Raw genomic sequence first — 16044 nt, 5'->3', positions numbered from 1 at the left:
TACAAGACCAGAGGCAACAACTGGAAGTGAGTGGGGTCTAAGAAGAAGCCTACCCTACCTTGATGCCAGGATCTGTGAAGCTTTTATATCCGCCACAACATGTAGGAAATAGTAACTCATAAAAACTCTTCTCTGCAGCAGAAGAAAGGCAAAACATATGCTGTCCCAAATAATTCCTGCTTCACCACTGGGTAGTTTACATGAGGAATCATCCTCAGCTGAAGCAAAAAATAAAAAATAATAATTAAAATTAACATCCATTTTCATTGTTTTTTTATACCTGTGGTGTGATCAGTCTTGGGAAATCACACAGGCATGAAAGCAACATTCTGATCCATCAACTCACTTATGAGCTGATTTATTAACAGGCAAGGCTATACTCTTTAAATCCAATTATGAACATTAATCCGTAAGGCTGACCACAGAGTGAACTACTGGCAATGTAAGGAAGAAGAGAGGCTCTTTGCCAAGGAGGGCTCCTGTGTAAACCTGTCTTTTAGAGAAAAAGGGACCCTCACCCCCAAATTCCAACAAAGGCCATAAAAATAATGTCTGTATGTCTCAATGCCAGAGGCAATGCTTTGGAATGGGCTCTGCCCAGAGGTAGGCAGGTCTATTAGAAGAAGGGGTCTCAATAACACAACTAACCCTAAATCAAAACATACCCCAGTGACTATATTCATCTTTAGGAAAGTATAGCCTAGATTGTCAGCCACAGTGGAGAGTATCATGTTCCAATTGTCCCTGGTCTGGGCACCATGAAGGACCATGTGTAATGTTGCTCTGGGATCTGATACAAGAGGCAGAAAAATGGAAATGGGACTTCTGCCTCTGTCCTGGTGGGAGTGTAACTCCAGAAATTTTGCAGCTTTTCCCATTTGTTTTCTGAGTTTGGAGTTCTCTGAGCTTCTCTCTGAGGAGAGAAGAGCCTAGAAGTCAGAATAACGTTGATGACTCAAGATTCTAAATGCAATGACCACAAGTTTGAGTGTACTTTTCTAAACCTTCCTAACCATAATGCAAAAAGGTTCAGGAAGTTACTACAGGCCACACCCAACTCCAAACCTGCCGGGATTTGGGATGTTTGTAGATTATAATCCAAGGTGGCGAGAGTAGGAGCACTTCCCATTATGGATAATACATTCAAAATGCAAGGCAATTCTAGAACCTTTATGTAGGTCAAACTGAACTCTACTTTTATTTCTTTTATTTACATGCTTTGGCCCAACTTTTAAAGTAGAAAAATACAGTTGTCTTTCCTTGTTGTTCTTCCACTCCCAAATATGCTTTTCATACTTACGCATTTTATAGCCTTTGACTGTGCAGGCCAGGCTGAAAGCTTGGATCAACCAGCAACTATTTTTAACCAGTTTTTCAATGTATCCACATGCTCCTATCTGAAAAATAAATAGGTAAGGCAAATTCTGAAACTTTACACCCAGAAAAACAGCTCAATGTCTTGCAATCCTGACACTTGCAAGATTTCACAAAGTCTCAGTGCCAATGATTATGGACAGTACGGATAGTACCTAAAAATACAGTCCCCATGGAGTAGTGCTTCAGGAACACTATCATTTCATGAGAAAATTAAGCCCAATGAGTAAAGGAAGGGTCTTTAGTGTGATGTTTTCTGTATTTGGGAGCACCTCTCTTTTCAAAGAGGAAATATTAGATTATCATAGAAATAAACTGAACTCTGTGATAATAAATGGGTAATCACTGATCCCCAGGACTTGAATTTTGGATTTTCTGGCAGAGCATATATATTAAACCTTTGCTATTTGCCAGGACATCATCACAAACATAATCTATATGATATATAGTTCTTAGAATAGGAGCAGAGTATGTGTTTTGAGGATTTTTTTTTGCCAGTTCTCTGGATAAAAAAATCTTTTGGGTTGATTTGCTTGTGATTGTCTCATAACAATGCTTTCTTGTCATATGTTAAAGTCACATCATGATGGGGGAAAAGTTTAAATAAACATTAATCATTGCAAGCCAACACATAAGGGTAATGGCTGAATTATGTATAGTTCCTGGGAAATGAGATTAGAGAATATAATTAGGATTTGCTCCTAAATGAGCAGTTACCTAGCATTAGTATCCAACAGAACATGCTTTCTGATATCATATTTTAGTCCTACGCAGCCATGTTTTTGTTCGGTTTCCCTAAATTGGGATTATTCTCCCCACTTTGTCTCCCTGGACACACTTCAATCTGTTTTCAAATCTCTGATGGGTTTAAATGGCATCACAACCAATAAGTTTGTTCCCGACTTATTTAAGCAATGTATTAGGTACCCTTTTTTGGTTTTATTTTTCTGAACAGTTGTGACAATTAACATGAAAAGGTCATATGATTATAAGTAGGTTGATCTTCTTTTTCTAAAAATGTGAGTTTCTTAAGGGTAAAATTTGAGTACTATTTAGTTTTAGCTCTTTAAGGTATAAAACAATACCTAGCAAAAAACAGTGGAATAGAGGTTTACAGAATAAATTAATGCATGAATTTTGTAAACACACATATTCCAGGAATGGTTGTAGGGATCAGCTTTTAGTAATGGATCCTTAACCATCAGATTGGCTTTAGAATGAAATGGTGTTTGTTTTCCTATCTCATATCCTCTCCTATAACTCCCAGTGTTACCCAAAATGTAAATAAATATTGGTGAGCTAAAACTGATAAATAAAAGTCACTTTTATTATCAATGAGAAATTAACATTTTAATGGACTGTAGACAAAATAAATTATTCAAATATTCATGGTACCGCAGACTTGACTTTCCAAGACCTCTAAACACAACAAAGGATGTGCCTCCCCTACCCCTCCCAAAAATCAAATGCTTTTACAGTTAAAATACCTGCCTAGTGAACTCATCTTTAAGTAGTTAGAAAGGGGAGAAGCAGGAAGTCATTACATCATTGTTCCTCTAATGCATTATCAGGTATAACCTGGGAGTAGTAGACACTAGAATTAACTTTAAGTTAGGGCCAACTTGAGATGTATTAACTCCTTCAGTTCTTGAAATATTATTGTTTAATATCCCAAAACAACAAATAACTGGTGTCCTGTGGCCCAAAATATTTTATGTTACTCTGAGAAAGGGAGCAGTGTGAGTTACCTACCAGGTCAGTGGAAAAGCTATGCTCTGGAACGTAGAATTTTAAAAAGCAGAACAGACAAACTTTGTAGAAGAAAGAAGTGGGTTGTGCCTCAACTCTCTGTTGTCTTAGTTGGGCTCTGCTTACAATGCCTTACCTCTGTGTTTACCCACATCTTATGTGTACATAAAACATTCATGCTTTCAATAGCTTATTCTATCTCATTCCCCACCCCAAACAGTTTATAGAGTACTGTGCTCATTTTTAAAAATATTTCTATAATTCTTTCTAGATAAGAGTTCTTTTAGCCAACATGACATGACTTTAAAGGGCCATTTTGTACTATAGTAAGAGTGATGATAAATTATTTCTCAGAAGAGATAGCATTTTAGTTAATAAAATATGTTTTAGAGTTTATTTCTATGAATACATATCCTTTCATCATGTGACCTCAAGATGGTGGAAATAAGCAAAAAGGATTCTGTTTAATATGGCAAAACAGGAAGTAATTAATGGTCATTTGAATTCTGACTTTGCAACTTCTCATTTGGGGCTTTTAAGAGAGCAGTGTGATGGATGATAGGTTTTTAATAACCACTGAATAGACTGTTTACTCTTACACTGAAAACACAAATGTGTTACATGGTGAGAACCACTTACTGACAGTATGTTTTTCATCGTAATGACAAAAACGTTGTATGCAATCAGCCAGTCCCAATAATGCAGAATGCTCTTGATTGGTTTCAATAGCAAATCACCCCCAAAGAGCAAGAAATAAAAACAGGCCACCAAGTAACCCATGCAAAAGATGCTGATTCTTGTTGTCCCAGTGATGAAGATGATTGTGAGGACGAACCAGAAGAGGTAGCTGAAGATAATCACTTTGGACATGTCTAAATATGATCTGAAAAACAAAACAAAACCATCCAAAGACAATAACAAACATGAAGAATAAGTTAAGTTGGGAGATTCTACTTTAATTATGGAAAAAGTCATAGTATTCATTTGACTCCTCTTTGCAAGTAATACTATAAGCTCTATATTCATCTTTTATTTGACACTGCCTGGTCTACAGAAAATCCTCACTGAAATAGTAATGGATGAATAGGTTAAGTTGTGAAAACACTGTGTGCATGTTTATCATCAACTGATTTGGTCCAAATTTCCCTCAAACAGCAACATTTTCTGCCCTCTACCTGAGAACTCAAAATTCTTGTCTTTCTATAGGAGGCTTGAGTAATCATATGGTAAAAAATTTCTAAGATACAGATGCCTCCCACAGCAAGAGAACAGTGGGAATATAAACTGGTACAGTCACTATGAAAAGCAATATAGAGGTTACTAAAAAAATTAAGAATAGAGTTACCATATGACCCATCAACCGCTCTTCAGGTTATCTACCCAAAAACTTAAAAACATTTATTCACAAAGATATTTGTACCCCTATGTTCATTGCAGCATTACTCATGGTGGCCAAGCCATGGAGACAATGAAAGTGTCCTCTGATAGATGATTGGATAAAAAAGATGATGTGGTACACAGATATACAATGAAATATTACTTAGTCACAAGCAAAGGAACAGGAACAGAGGACTCATGGGCATGGACATTGGGGGGCATTGACTGTGGGAGAGGGATGGGGTAAGGGTGAGCAATGGGAAAAGGGGTGGGACAACTGTAACTGAACAACAATAAATTAAAAAAGAAAAGATGAAATACTGTCATTTGTGACAACATGGATGGACCTTGAGAATAAGCAAATAAGTCAGTAAAAGCTAAGAACCATATGAAATTACTCATATGTGGGACATAAAACTTAAATGAATAAATGAATGAATAAATAATGAATAAATGAATAACAAATGAATAAATAAGAAAAACAAACAAACAAAAACTTGTAGACACAAACAACAGTATGGTGGTTACTAGAGGGAATGGGGTGGGGGAAAAGTAAAGGGTGAAGGGGAAATAAATACATGATAACAGAAGATGATTTCATTTTGGGTGGTGGGCCCACAATACAATATACAGGTAACGTATCACAGAAACGTACACTGGAAACCTCTATAATCTTATTAACCAATGTCACCTAATAAATTTAATTTAAAAACAAACCAAAAAAAAAAGAATGTGTTTCTTTCAATGCTAAAGAGTTCATTACTACCAAACCAGTTTAAATGAAATGTCAAATAACTTCTTTAAAAAGAAGGGAGAAAAGAACAAAAATATAAATAAAATGGCAATACCTATATACATATCAATAACCACTCTAAATGTAAATTAATTAATGTGTCAATCAAAAGATATACAGTAGCTTACTAAATAAGAAAACAAAACCCATCAATATATATGCTGTCTTTGAGACCCATTTCCGATTGAAAGACCTATACAGACTGAAAAGATATGGATGAAAAAAGATATAAATGGAAATAAAAAATTTATATAACAAAGACTATAATAAGAAACAAAAAAGACTATATAATGATAAATGGGTAAATATAACAAGAGGATAAAATCCTTATAAAGATTTATGCACCCAACATTGTAGCATCAAAATAAATAAAACAAATATTGATGGACATCAAGGTAGATATCGACAGTAATACAGCCATAGTAAGAGACTCTAATACCCCATTGATTAATACATCTTCCATACCAAAAAAAAAAAATCAACAAGAAAACTGACCTTAAATGACACATTAGACCAAATAAATTTAATTTATATTTTTAGAGCATTTTACTGCAAAGCAGCAGAATACACATTCTTTTCAAGTGCACATGGAACACTTTCCAGAATAGACCACATGTTAGGCCACAAAACAAATCTCAGTAAATTTAAAAAGACTAAAATCATATCAAACATCTTCTTTGTCCACAATGGCATGAGACAAGAAATCAATAAGAAGAAGAAAATGGAAAAATACAGAAGCACATGGAGGCTAAATAACATGTTACTAAAGAGTGGATGGGTTACAATGCAAACACGGAAAAAATCAAAAGATACCTGAGAAAAATAAAAGAGAAAACATAACAAACCAAAATCTATGGGACACAGGAAAAGCAATTTTTAGAGAGAAATTCATAGCAGTATAGGCTTACTTCAAGAAATAAAAAAAAACCCTCAACTAAGCAACCTAATCTTATATGTAAAGGAAGTAGAAAATGAACAACAAACAAATCCCTAAGGGCGTAAAAGAAAGGAAATAATAAAGATCAGAGTGGAAGTAAACAAAATAGTCTCAAAAGAACAATACAGGGAATCAATAAAATCAAAAACTAGTTCTTTGAAAAAATAAACAAAATTAATAAACCCTTAGTCAGAGTCATCAAGAAAAAAAGAGACAGGACCCAAATGAATAAATCAGAAAGAAAGAGAAGTGATAACTGAAATCATAGAAATACAAAAGGTTATAAGAAAATACTTCAAGAAAACTATATGCCAACAAATTGGACAACCTTGAAAAAATGGATAAATTCCTAGAAACATATAATCTTCTAAGACTGAATCAAGAAGAAACATAAAATCTGAACAGATTGATTATTATAAATAAAATTGAATCAGTAATCAAAAAACTCCCAACAAATAAAAGTCTTGGACTGGATGGCTTCACAGGTGAAATCTAACAAACATTCAAGAAGAACTGACACCTATCCTTGTCAAACTATTACAAAAAATCCAAGAGAAGGGAAGGCTCCCAAGCACATTTTTCAAGGCCAGCATTACTCTGACTTTAAAATGAGAAAAATACATGACAAAGAAAGAAAATTATAAGCCAATACCCTTGATGAACATAGACACAAAAAATCTTCAACAAAGTATTAGCAAGTGGAATCCATCCGTACATTAAAAATATACACCATGATTAAGGAAGATTTAAGCCTGGAATGCAAGGTTGGTTCAATACCTGCAAATCAATTAAGATGATACACCATATAAACAAAAAACAAAACAGAAAATAACAATCATATGATCATATTAATAGGTGTAGGAAAAGCATTTGACAAAATCCAGCATCCATTTATGATAAAGTGGGAATGAAGTAAACATCCCTCAACATAATAAAGGCTATATGCGACAAACCCACAGACAACATCATATTCAATGGGAAAAATCTAAAAGCATTTTCCTTAAGATCAGGACAGATAAGGGTGTCCACTGACAACACTTTTATCCAACATAGTATTAGATGTTCCAGCCACAGAAATCAGACAAGAAAAAGAAATACAAGGAATCCAAATTGGAAAGGAAGAAGTAAAACTGTCATTATTTGGAAGTGACATGATATAGTAGATAGACAACCATAAAGATTCCACCAAAAAAAATACTAGAACTGATACATGAATTCAGTAGTAGGAGGATACAAAATTAATATTCAGAAACTGGTTGCATTTTCATTCACCAATAATAAACTATCAGAAGGAGAAGTTTTTAAAAAATGTATTTATATTTACATCAAAAAATGAAATGCCTAGGAATAAATTTAACCCAGGAGGTAAAATACCTGTACTAGGAAAATTACAAGACATTGATGAAAGAAATTGAAGAAGATACAAATATGAAGACAGAGAGTCAAAGCAGGATAATATAATATGGAGAAACAAACAAAAAGAGCTACCTAAAATGGGGAGAAAAAGAAACAACTCCCAATCAAAAAGAAAGGGAAAATCCCCAGAAAAAGTGCTAAATGAAATTGAGGTAAGCAATTTATCAGACATAGAGTTAAAAGTAATGGTTATGAGGATGCTAAAGGCACTCAATGAGAACTACAGGGAACTTTATGGGAGCTACAAGGAGCTTAGTGGGAACTACATCAACATGAAAAAAGACAGAGACTATGAATAAGAATAAGGAGGAAATGAAGAATACAATGTCTGAAATGAAGAATACACTTGAAGGAATTAAAAGCAGGCTAATGAAGCTGAAGATCAAATAAGTTTGAAGGCAAAGTAGAAGAGAACACCCAGTCAGAGCAACAAAATGAAAAATGGCTAAAAAAGAATGGAATAATTTAAGGGAACTGTAAGACAATGTGAAATATAACAATGTTCTTATCATAGGGATACCAGAAAGAGAGGAAAAGGAACAAGGGATAAACAATATGTTTGAAAAAGTAATGAAAGAAAATTTCCCTAACCTAGTGAGGGAAAAAGCCATGAAAATTCAGAAAACATAGAAGGCCCCAATCAAGAGGAACCCAGAGATGCCCACTTCAAGATACATCATAATTAAAATGGCAAAATTTAAAGACAAAGAGAGGATCTTACAGGCAGCAAGGGAGAAACAGCTAGTGACATACAAGGGAGCTCCAATAATGCTATTAGCTGATTTCTCAATAGAAACAATACAGGTCAGAAGGAATCCCATGAAATATTCTGAGTAATGAAAAACAAAGACCTGTAACCAAGAGGACTCTACCCAGCAAGGCTCTCATTTAACCTGAAAGGTGAAAGAAGGAGTTTCTCAGAAAAAAAGGGGTAAAAGAGTACATCTCCACCAAACCAGCACTGCAAGAGATGGTAAAGGGATGGCTTAAACACAAACCTCATATAAGCTACCTGTAAGAGATCCACCTCAGAACAAAAGATCTACACAGGCTGAAAGTGAAGGAAGGAATGGAAAAAAGATTCCATGCATATGGACATGAAATAAAAGCTGGAGTAGCAATAGTTATATGAGACAAAATAGACATCAAAACAAAGGCCATAACAAGAGACAAAGAAGGTCACCACATAATACTTAATGGAGTTGCCCAACAAGAGAATATAACCCTTGTAAACACATTTACACACAACATAGGAGTGCCTAAATATATAAGGAAAGTCTTGAGGGACTTTAAGAAGGAGGTCCATAGCAATACAGTCATCATAGGGGATTTTAACACCCCACTATCAACAATGGATAGATTGTCCAAACAAAAAATCAACAAGGACATTATGGCACTGAATGATACTCTAGATCAAATGGACTTAGTTGATATTTATAGAGCATTTCACCCCAAAGAAACAAAATATACATTCTTTATAAATGCACATGGATCATTTTCAAAGATATGTCACATAGTGGGACACCAAAAAAAGTCTCACAAAGTCAAGAAAACTGAAATTGTATCAAGCATTTTCTTGGATTACAATGGTTTGAAAGTAGAAACCAACCTTAAGCAAAAAAACCTCAAAAGCATTCAAATGCATGGAGACTGAATAACAACAGGTTATTACATAATGAATGGCTTAACAATGAAATAAAGGAAGAAATCAAAAGTACCTGGAGACAAATGAAAATGAACACGTAATAACCCAAAACCTATGGGACAAAGCAAAGGCAGTCCTGACAGGACAGTTTATAGCAATACAAGCTTACCTAAAGAACACAGAAAAATCCTAACTAAACAATTTAACCCTACATCTACAAGAACTAGAGGAACAAAACCAAAGAAAGACAGAGTGAATAGAAGGAAGGGAATAATCAATATTAGAGCAGAATTACATGATATAGAGACTAAAAGAACAATTTAAAGGATCAATAAATCCAGGAGCTGTTCTTTGAAAAGATAAACAAAATCGACAAACCTTTAATCAGACTCATCAAGAAAAAAAGAGAGAAGACCCAAACAAACAAAATCATAAATGAAAGAGAAGTAAAAACTGATATCACAGAAATGCAAAGTATTATAAGATATAACTATGAACAACTGTATGCCAAGATTGGACCACCTGGGAGAAATGGAGAACTTTCTACATTCAGTCTTCCAAAACTAAATCAAGAAGAGGCAGACAGCCAGAGTACACTGAAACAGCTAGCAAAATCAAAGCAGTAACAAAAAATTCCAGGCCCACAATAGCCTGGGACCTGATGGCTTCATAAGCAAATTTTATCAAACATTCAGAGAAGACCTAACTCCAATCTTTCTGAAACTATTCTAAAAAAATTCAAGAAGAGGGAAGACTCCCAAACTCTTTTTACAAGGCCAGTACTATCCAAATTCCAAAACCAGATAAAGACACAATAAGAAAGAAAATTATAGGCCAATATCTCTGATCAATGTAGATTCCAAAATCCTCAACAAAATAGGCAATCCAGATCCAGGAATACATTAAGAAGATCATACACCATGATCAAGTAGGATTGATCCAAGGGATGCTGGGATGGTACAATACTTGCAAATCAGTAAATGTAATAAAGGACATAAAATGAAGGACAAAAATCACATGATCATATCAATAAATGCTGAAAAAGCATTTTATAAAATCTAGCACCAATTTATCATAAAATCAGTCAGCAAAGTGGGAATAGAGGAGCATATATCAAAACAATAAATACCATATATGAGAAATCTACCACCAACATCATACTCAGTTGGCAAAAACTAAAAGCTTTTCCCTTAAGATCAGGAACCAGACAAGGATGTTTGCTTTCACCACTCTTATTCAATATAGTACTGGAAATTCTAGACATAGCAATCAGACAAGAAAAATAAATAAAAGGCATCCAAATTTAAAAGGAGGAAGTAAAGCTGTCACCATTCACAAATGACATGATAGTATACAAAGAAAACCCTATAGTCTCCACCAAAAAGCTACTCAACCTCATAAGTGAATTTGGCAAAATAGCAGGATACAAAATCAATATTCAAAAATCAATGGCAATTTTGTGCACCAACAATGAACTATCATTAAGAGAAACTAGGAGAAAATCCTATTTACTATAGCAACAAGAAAAATAAAGTACCTAGGAATAAATTTAATCAGGGAGGTAGAAGACCTGTACTCAGAAATCTACAGAACACTGAAGAAATTGAGAAAGACACAAATAAATGAAAGCACATACCATGCTCATGGATTGGAATAATCAGTATCATTAAAATGTGCATACTAACCAAAGCAATCTGTAGATTCAATGCAATTCCTATTAAAATACCAATGGCATATTTCACTGACCTAAAACAAATACTCCAAAAACTTATATGGAACTAAAAAAGACCCCAAATAGCCTCAGCAATCTTGAGAAAGAAGAGAGTGAGAAGGATCACAATACCTGATATCAAACTATACTACAAGGCCATTGTAATCAAAACAGCCTGGTACATGGCATAAGAATAGACACGTAGATAAGTGGAACAGAATAGAGAGCCCAGAAATAAACCCATGTCTTTCTGGTTAATTAATATTTGACAAAGTGGGCATGAGCATAAAATGGAGTAAAAACAGTCTCTTCTGTAAATGGTGTTGTTGGGAGAACTGCACTGGTACATACAAAAAAGAAAAAAAAAGAAAGAAACTATACCACCAACTTACACCATACACCACAATAAACTCAAAATGGATAAAAAAATTTAAATATAAGTCATACCATAAAAGTCCTAGTGGAAAACATAAGCAGTAAAATTTAAGATACCAACATAGCAATATTTTTCCTGACATATCTCTTAGGGCAAGGGAAATAAAGAAAAATAAACAAACAAACAAACAAACAAATTAATTAATTAATTAAAAAATAGGACTACATCAAAATAAAAAGCTTCTCCATGGCTAAAAACCCATCATCAAAATGAAAAGGGAACCAACTATATGGGAGGACATTTACCAATAGTACATTGGACAAGGGTTTAATCTCCAAAATATATTAAAAAAAAACTCATATGACTCAACACCAGGAAGACAAACAATCCAATTAAAAATTGGGCAAAGGACCTAAATAGACACTTCTCCAAGGAGGACTTACAGGTGGCTTATAGACATGAAAAAATGCTCAACATCACTAGCCATCAGCAAGATGCAAATTAAACCCACAATGAGATGTCATCTCACACATGTTAGATGGCTATTACTAATAAATCAACAAACAACAGTTACTGGTGAGGATGTAGAGAAAAGGTGGGAATACAGACTGGTGCAACTACTGTGGAAAACAGTATGGAATGCCCTCAAAAAATTAAAAATGGAATTGCCTTTTGACCCAGTGATTCCACTGCTGAAAATATACCCTAAGAATCCCAAAATATCAATTCTAAAGAACACATGCACCTCTATGTTCATAGCAGTGCTATTTACAACAGCCAAGTGCTGGAAATAACCTAGGTGCCCATCAGTAAATTAGTGGATTAAAAAACTGTGGTACATTTACACAATGGAATACCATGCAGCAGAAAGAAAGGAGCTCCTACCCTTTGTAACAGCATGGATGAAACTGGAGAGCATTATGCTAAGTGAAATAAGGTAGGTGGTAAAAGACAAATACCATATGATCTCACCTGTAAGTGAAAACTAATCAACAAAACAACAAGAAAGCAAAATATAACCAGGAACATTGAAATAAAGAACAAACTGACAGTAACTGGGGCAGGGTGTGGGATAGATAATGGGGGAATATAGGGGAAGGTCCATCAGGGAACATATATAAAAGACATATGGACAAAGCCAAAGGGGGATAGGTTCAAGGGTGGGAGGCAAGGATGGGTGGGGTGGGGGAGTGGTGGGGTGAAAATGGAGACAACTGTACTTGAACAACAATAAGAAAAGAAAAAAGAAAAAAAAAGAATACATTACCAAAAATTTTTTTTAAATGGTGGTACCTTTACACAATGAAATACTACACAGCAGAAAGAAAGGAGGAATTTCTATTATTTGCAACAACTTGACTGGCACTAGAGACTATTATGGTATGTGAAATAAACCAGTCAGAAGACCAATACCATATGATCTCACATAGAAGAGGAATCTAATGAACAAAATAAACTAATGAGCAAAATACAACCAGAAGCATGGAATCATGGAACAGACTGATAGCTTCCAGAGATGAGGGGAGGGGGATAATGATAGAAAGAAGTTCAAAAGACTAGCCAAAGAACATGTATGAGTTCTTTGTCCATGAGCCATGGACATGGACAATGGTGTTGGAGATTGACTATGCAAGTGGGGGTGGGGGTGGATGGAGGAAGGCAAAGGGGGAAAATTGGGACAACTGTAATAGAATAACAATAATAAAAAAAGAAGATATAAATAAATGAAATCATATACTGTGCTCATTGATAAAAATAATTAACACCACTACCATGTCCATATTATCCAAAGCTATCTATATATTCAATGCAATCCCTATTATAATACCCATGGCATTTTTTCACAGCACTAGGACAAATAATCCAATAGTTTATATGGAACCACAGAATACCCCAAATAGCCACATCAATCACAAGAAAGAGGAACAAATTTGAAGGTATCATGCTATCTTATATCAAACTATACTACCAAACTATAGTAATCGAAACAACATGGTACTGGCATAAAAACAGACACATAGATCAATGGAACAAAATAGAGAGACCAGAAATAAACCCACATTTACATGGTAAATTAATCTATAACAAAGGAGACAAGAACAAATAATTGGGTGAAGACAGTCTGTTCAATAAATAGTGTGAAAACTGGACAGATATGTGCAAAAAATAAAACTAGACCACTCTCTTACATCATATACAAGAATAAACTCAAAATAAAGACTTACATGTAAAACAAGAAACTATAAAGCTTCCATAAGAATGTATAAGCAGTAAGTAAACTCTGACATTGCTCTTAGTAACATGTTTTTATATATCTTTTCAGGCAAGGAAAACAAAGGGAAAAAATACAAACTGGACAACATAGAAATGAAAAGTTTTTTTGCACAACAAAAGAAACCATCATCAGAACTAAAATAAACCTACTAAATGGGTATAGATATTTGCCAATGATACATCTGATAATGGGTTAATACCCAAAGTTTATAAAGAACTCATAGAACTCAACACCAAAATTGCAAACATTCCAATTTAAAAATGGGCAGAAGACCTGAATAGACATTTCTCCAGAGAGGACGTACACATGTCTATAAGACATATGAAAAGATGCTCAATGTCACTAATCATCAGAGAAATGCAAATTAAAACCAAAATGAGATATCTTTTCAGAACTGTCAGAATGGCTGTCAGTAAATCAAAAAATAAGTATTGGTAAGGGTATGAAAAATAGAGAATCCTCATGCATTGTTGGTGGGATTGCAAATTGGTGTAGCCACTATGGAAAACAGTGTAGACGTTCCTCAAAATATCAAAAATAGAGCTATCTTATGATAGCAGCAATTCCACTTCTAGGAATATAGCCAAAGAAATCCAAAACACTAATATTAAAATATATATGTACCCCTCTGTTCACTGCAGCATTATTTACAATAGACAAGATATGAAAACAACACATGTGTCCATCAATAGATGATTGAATAAAGAAGATTTGGCACACAGAACAATGGAATACTATTTGGTTATAGAAAAGAATGAAATCTTACCATTTGAACTCAGAGGGTATTATACTAAGTGAAAAGTCAGACAGAGAAAGACAAATATATTATTTCACTTATATGTGGAATATAAAGAACAAGATAAATAGGCAAACAAAACAGAAACAGACTCATAGAGATAACAAACTGAGGGTTGCCAGATGGGAGGTGGTTATGAGGATAGGTGAGAAAGGTGAAGGGAGTAAGAAATACAATTTGGTAGTTACAAAATAGAGAAATGTAAAGTATAGCATAGGGAATATAGTCAATGGGGGAGGATGGTAGGAGGAAATGGAGACAACTGTACTTGAATAACAATAAAAAATAAAACTAATAAAAAACATTGTAATAACTGTGTTTTGTGCCAGGTAGGTAGTAGAATGATCAGGGCAATCAATTCCTAAATTAAATAATTATCTAACCACTATGCTATACACCTGAAACTAATATAAAATAAAAAATTTAAAAAGAATATTTTTTATGATGAACTAGAAATAAATAGATTTAAACAATTCCATGTTACACACAAAGGTTTTACTAGAGATTAAAAGGCTCTCCTTGCAGCGGAGACAGCATTGAGGCTGACAAAGTAGACACAGCCAGCCAGTGGCACTTGTATGCTTTCCAATACTCTGTCCCTGCTTGTCCCTAAGTTGAGTCAAGATTCCCTTTTCGGGAGCCATGCTTCTCTTCTGACCTTCTTGCGAGAAGGTGAAGAAGCATTCAGGTCTCAGTTATCTTGCACTAAATTGTTGCTGGGAGTTACCCTAGTGCACTTATGACACCTGACAGAAGTAACCCCTACAAGCCTCACTCCATCTATGTTTGTGTAATTAGAGCTTCTTTGTTTTAGAGCTTTTGCTGTGGTTGTTTCCTTTCCCAGGTTTGGGGAGAAGCACAGAAAAGTCAATTATGGGTTACTTCTTTGATTAATAAGTTGCTATTTTGCAGGTGTTAACAAGTAATCTCTTGATAAACATGAACCATACTTCACCTACATTATTAAGAGTGAATTGTGCTTTAAAGCTACATTGTCAGATAAGGGAAATTTGGAACTTTACTCTTTTTAAAGTACAATATTTAACACATACATGTTTTCATAATTTTTTTTTCTAAAATATATTACACCCTTTCTTGACTTCATACCCAAAGAAGAGTAGATAAAATAGTATGTCTCATCTTCCCAGGATCATCACAGGTAGAGTTAATGATTCAGTCCAGACTTAGTATTGGAATGCATATAGGACTTTCTGACGTGTGCGTGGAGGGGTATGTGAAGGGGACATAAAAAATCACACCAATTTGTCAGACTCCTACAGTGATGGTTGAGTTAAATCTGAAAGGCTTTACAGGGTGAAGAAGGTGTTGGAGAGGCAGATGGGTGTGTCACCCATGGCATGGGTGTCAAGTGACAAAAACTATGAGGACTTGGGAACCCAGGAAATGCAAAAGGAATACACGGTGAGAGATTTAGTTCGGTTTAAACACAAACTCTGTGGAAGAGACGATCAGGTTGCCAAGATGCGCTGTCACCAGACTGAGGAGAGCAGATAAGGTGCTACAAAGGGAGCTGTGCACAGCCCTGGAGGAGAGAGAGCTCCAGGAGAACACCAGCACAGGGCATCTGGGGTGAG

General features: G+C 34.8%; 1 protein-coding gene across 1 annotated transcript in view; it reads right to left on the bottom strand.

The window, feature by feature from the left end:
- PIEZO2 (piezo type mechanosensitive ion channel component 2) overlaps positions 1-16044 on the bottom strand; it is a 503470-nt gene that overhangs the window by 79938 nt on the left and 407488 nt on the right. Inside the window, exons 26-28 of the mRNA XM_045850410.1 lie at positions 3763-4006; positions 1301-1397; positions 59-218 (exon numbers count right to left, since the gene is read on the bottom strand). Of these exons, the coding sequence (XP_045706366.1) occupies positions 59-218; positions 1301-1397; positions 3763-4006 (501 nt within the window). The remainder of the gene's footprint in view (positions 1-58; positions 219-1300; positions 1398-3762; positions 4007-16044) is intronic.

This window comes from Phyllostomus hastatus, unplaced genomic scaffold (genome assembly GCF_019186645.2).
Source record: "Phyllostomus hastatus isolate PE091 unplaced genomic scaffold, TTU_PhHast_1.1 phas_contig_80, whole genome shotgun sequence".
In the NCBI taxonomy this organism is placed as follows: Eukaryota; Metazoa; Chordata; class Mammalia; order Chiroptera; family Phyllostomidae; genus Phyllostomus; species Phyllostomus hastatus.
The sequence above is the reverse complement of the archived record's forward strand: the minus strand, read 5'-3'. Positions and strand labels throughout refer to the sequence as shown.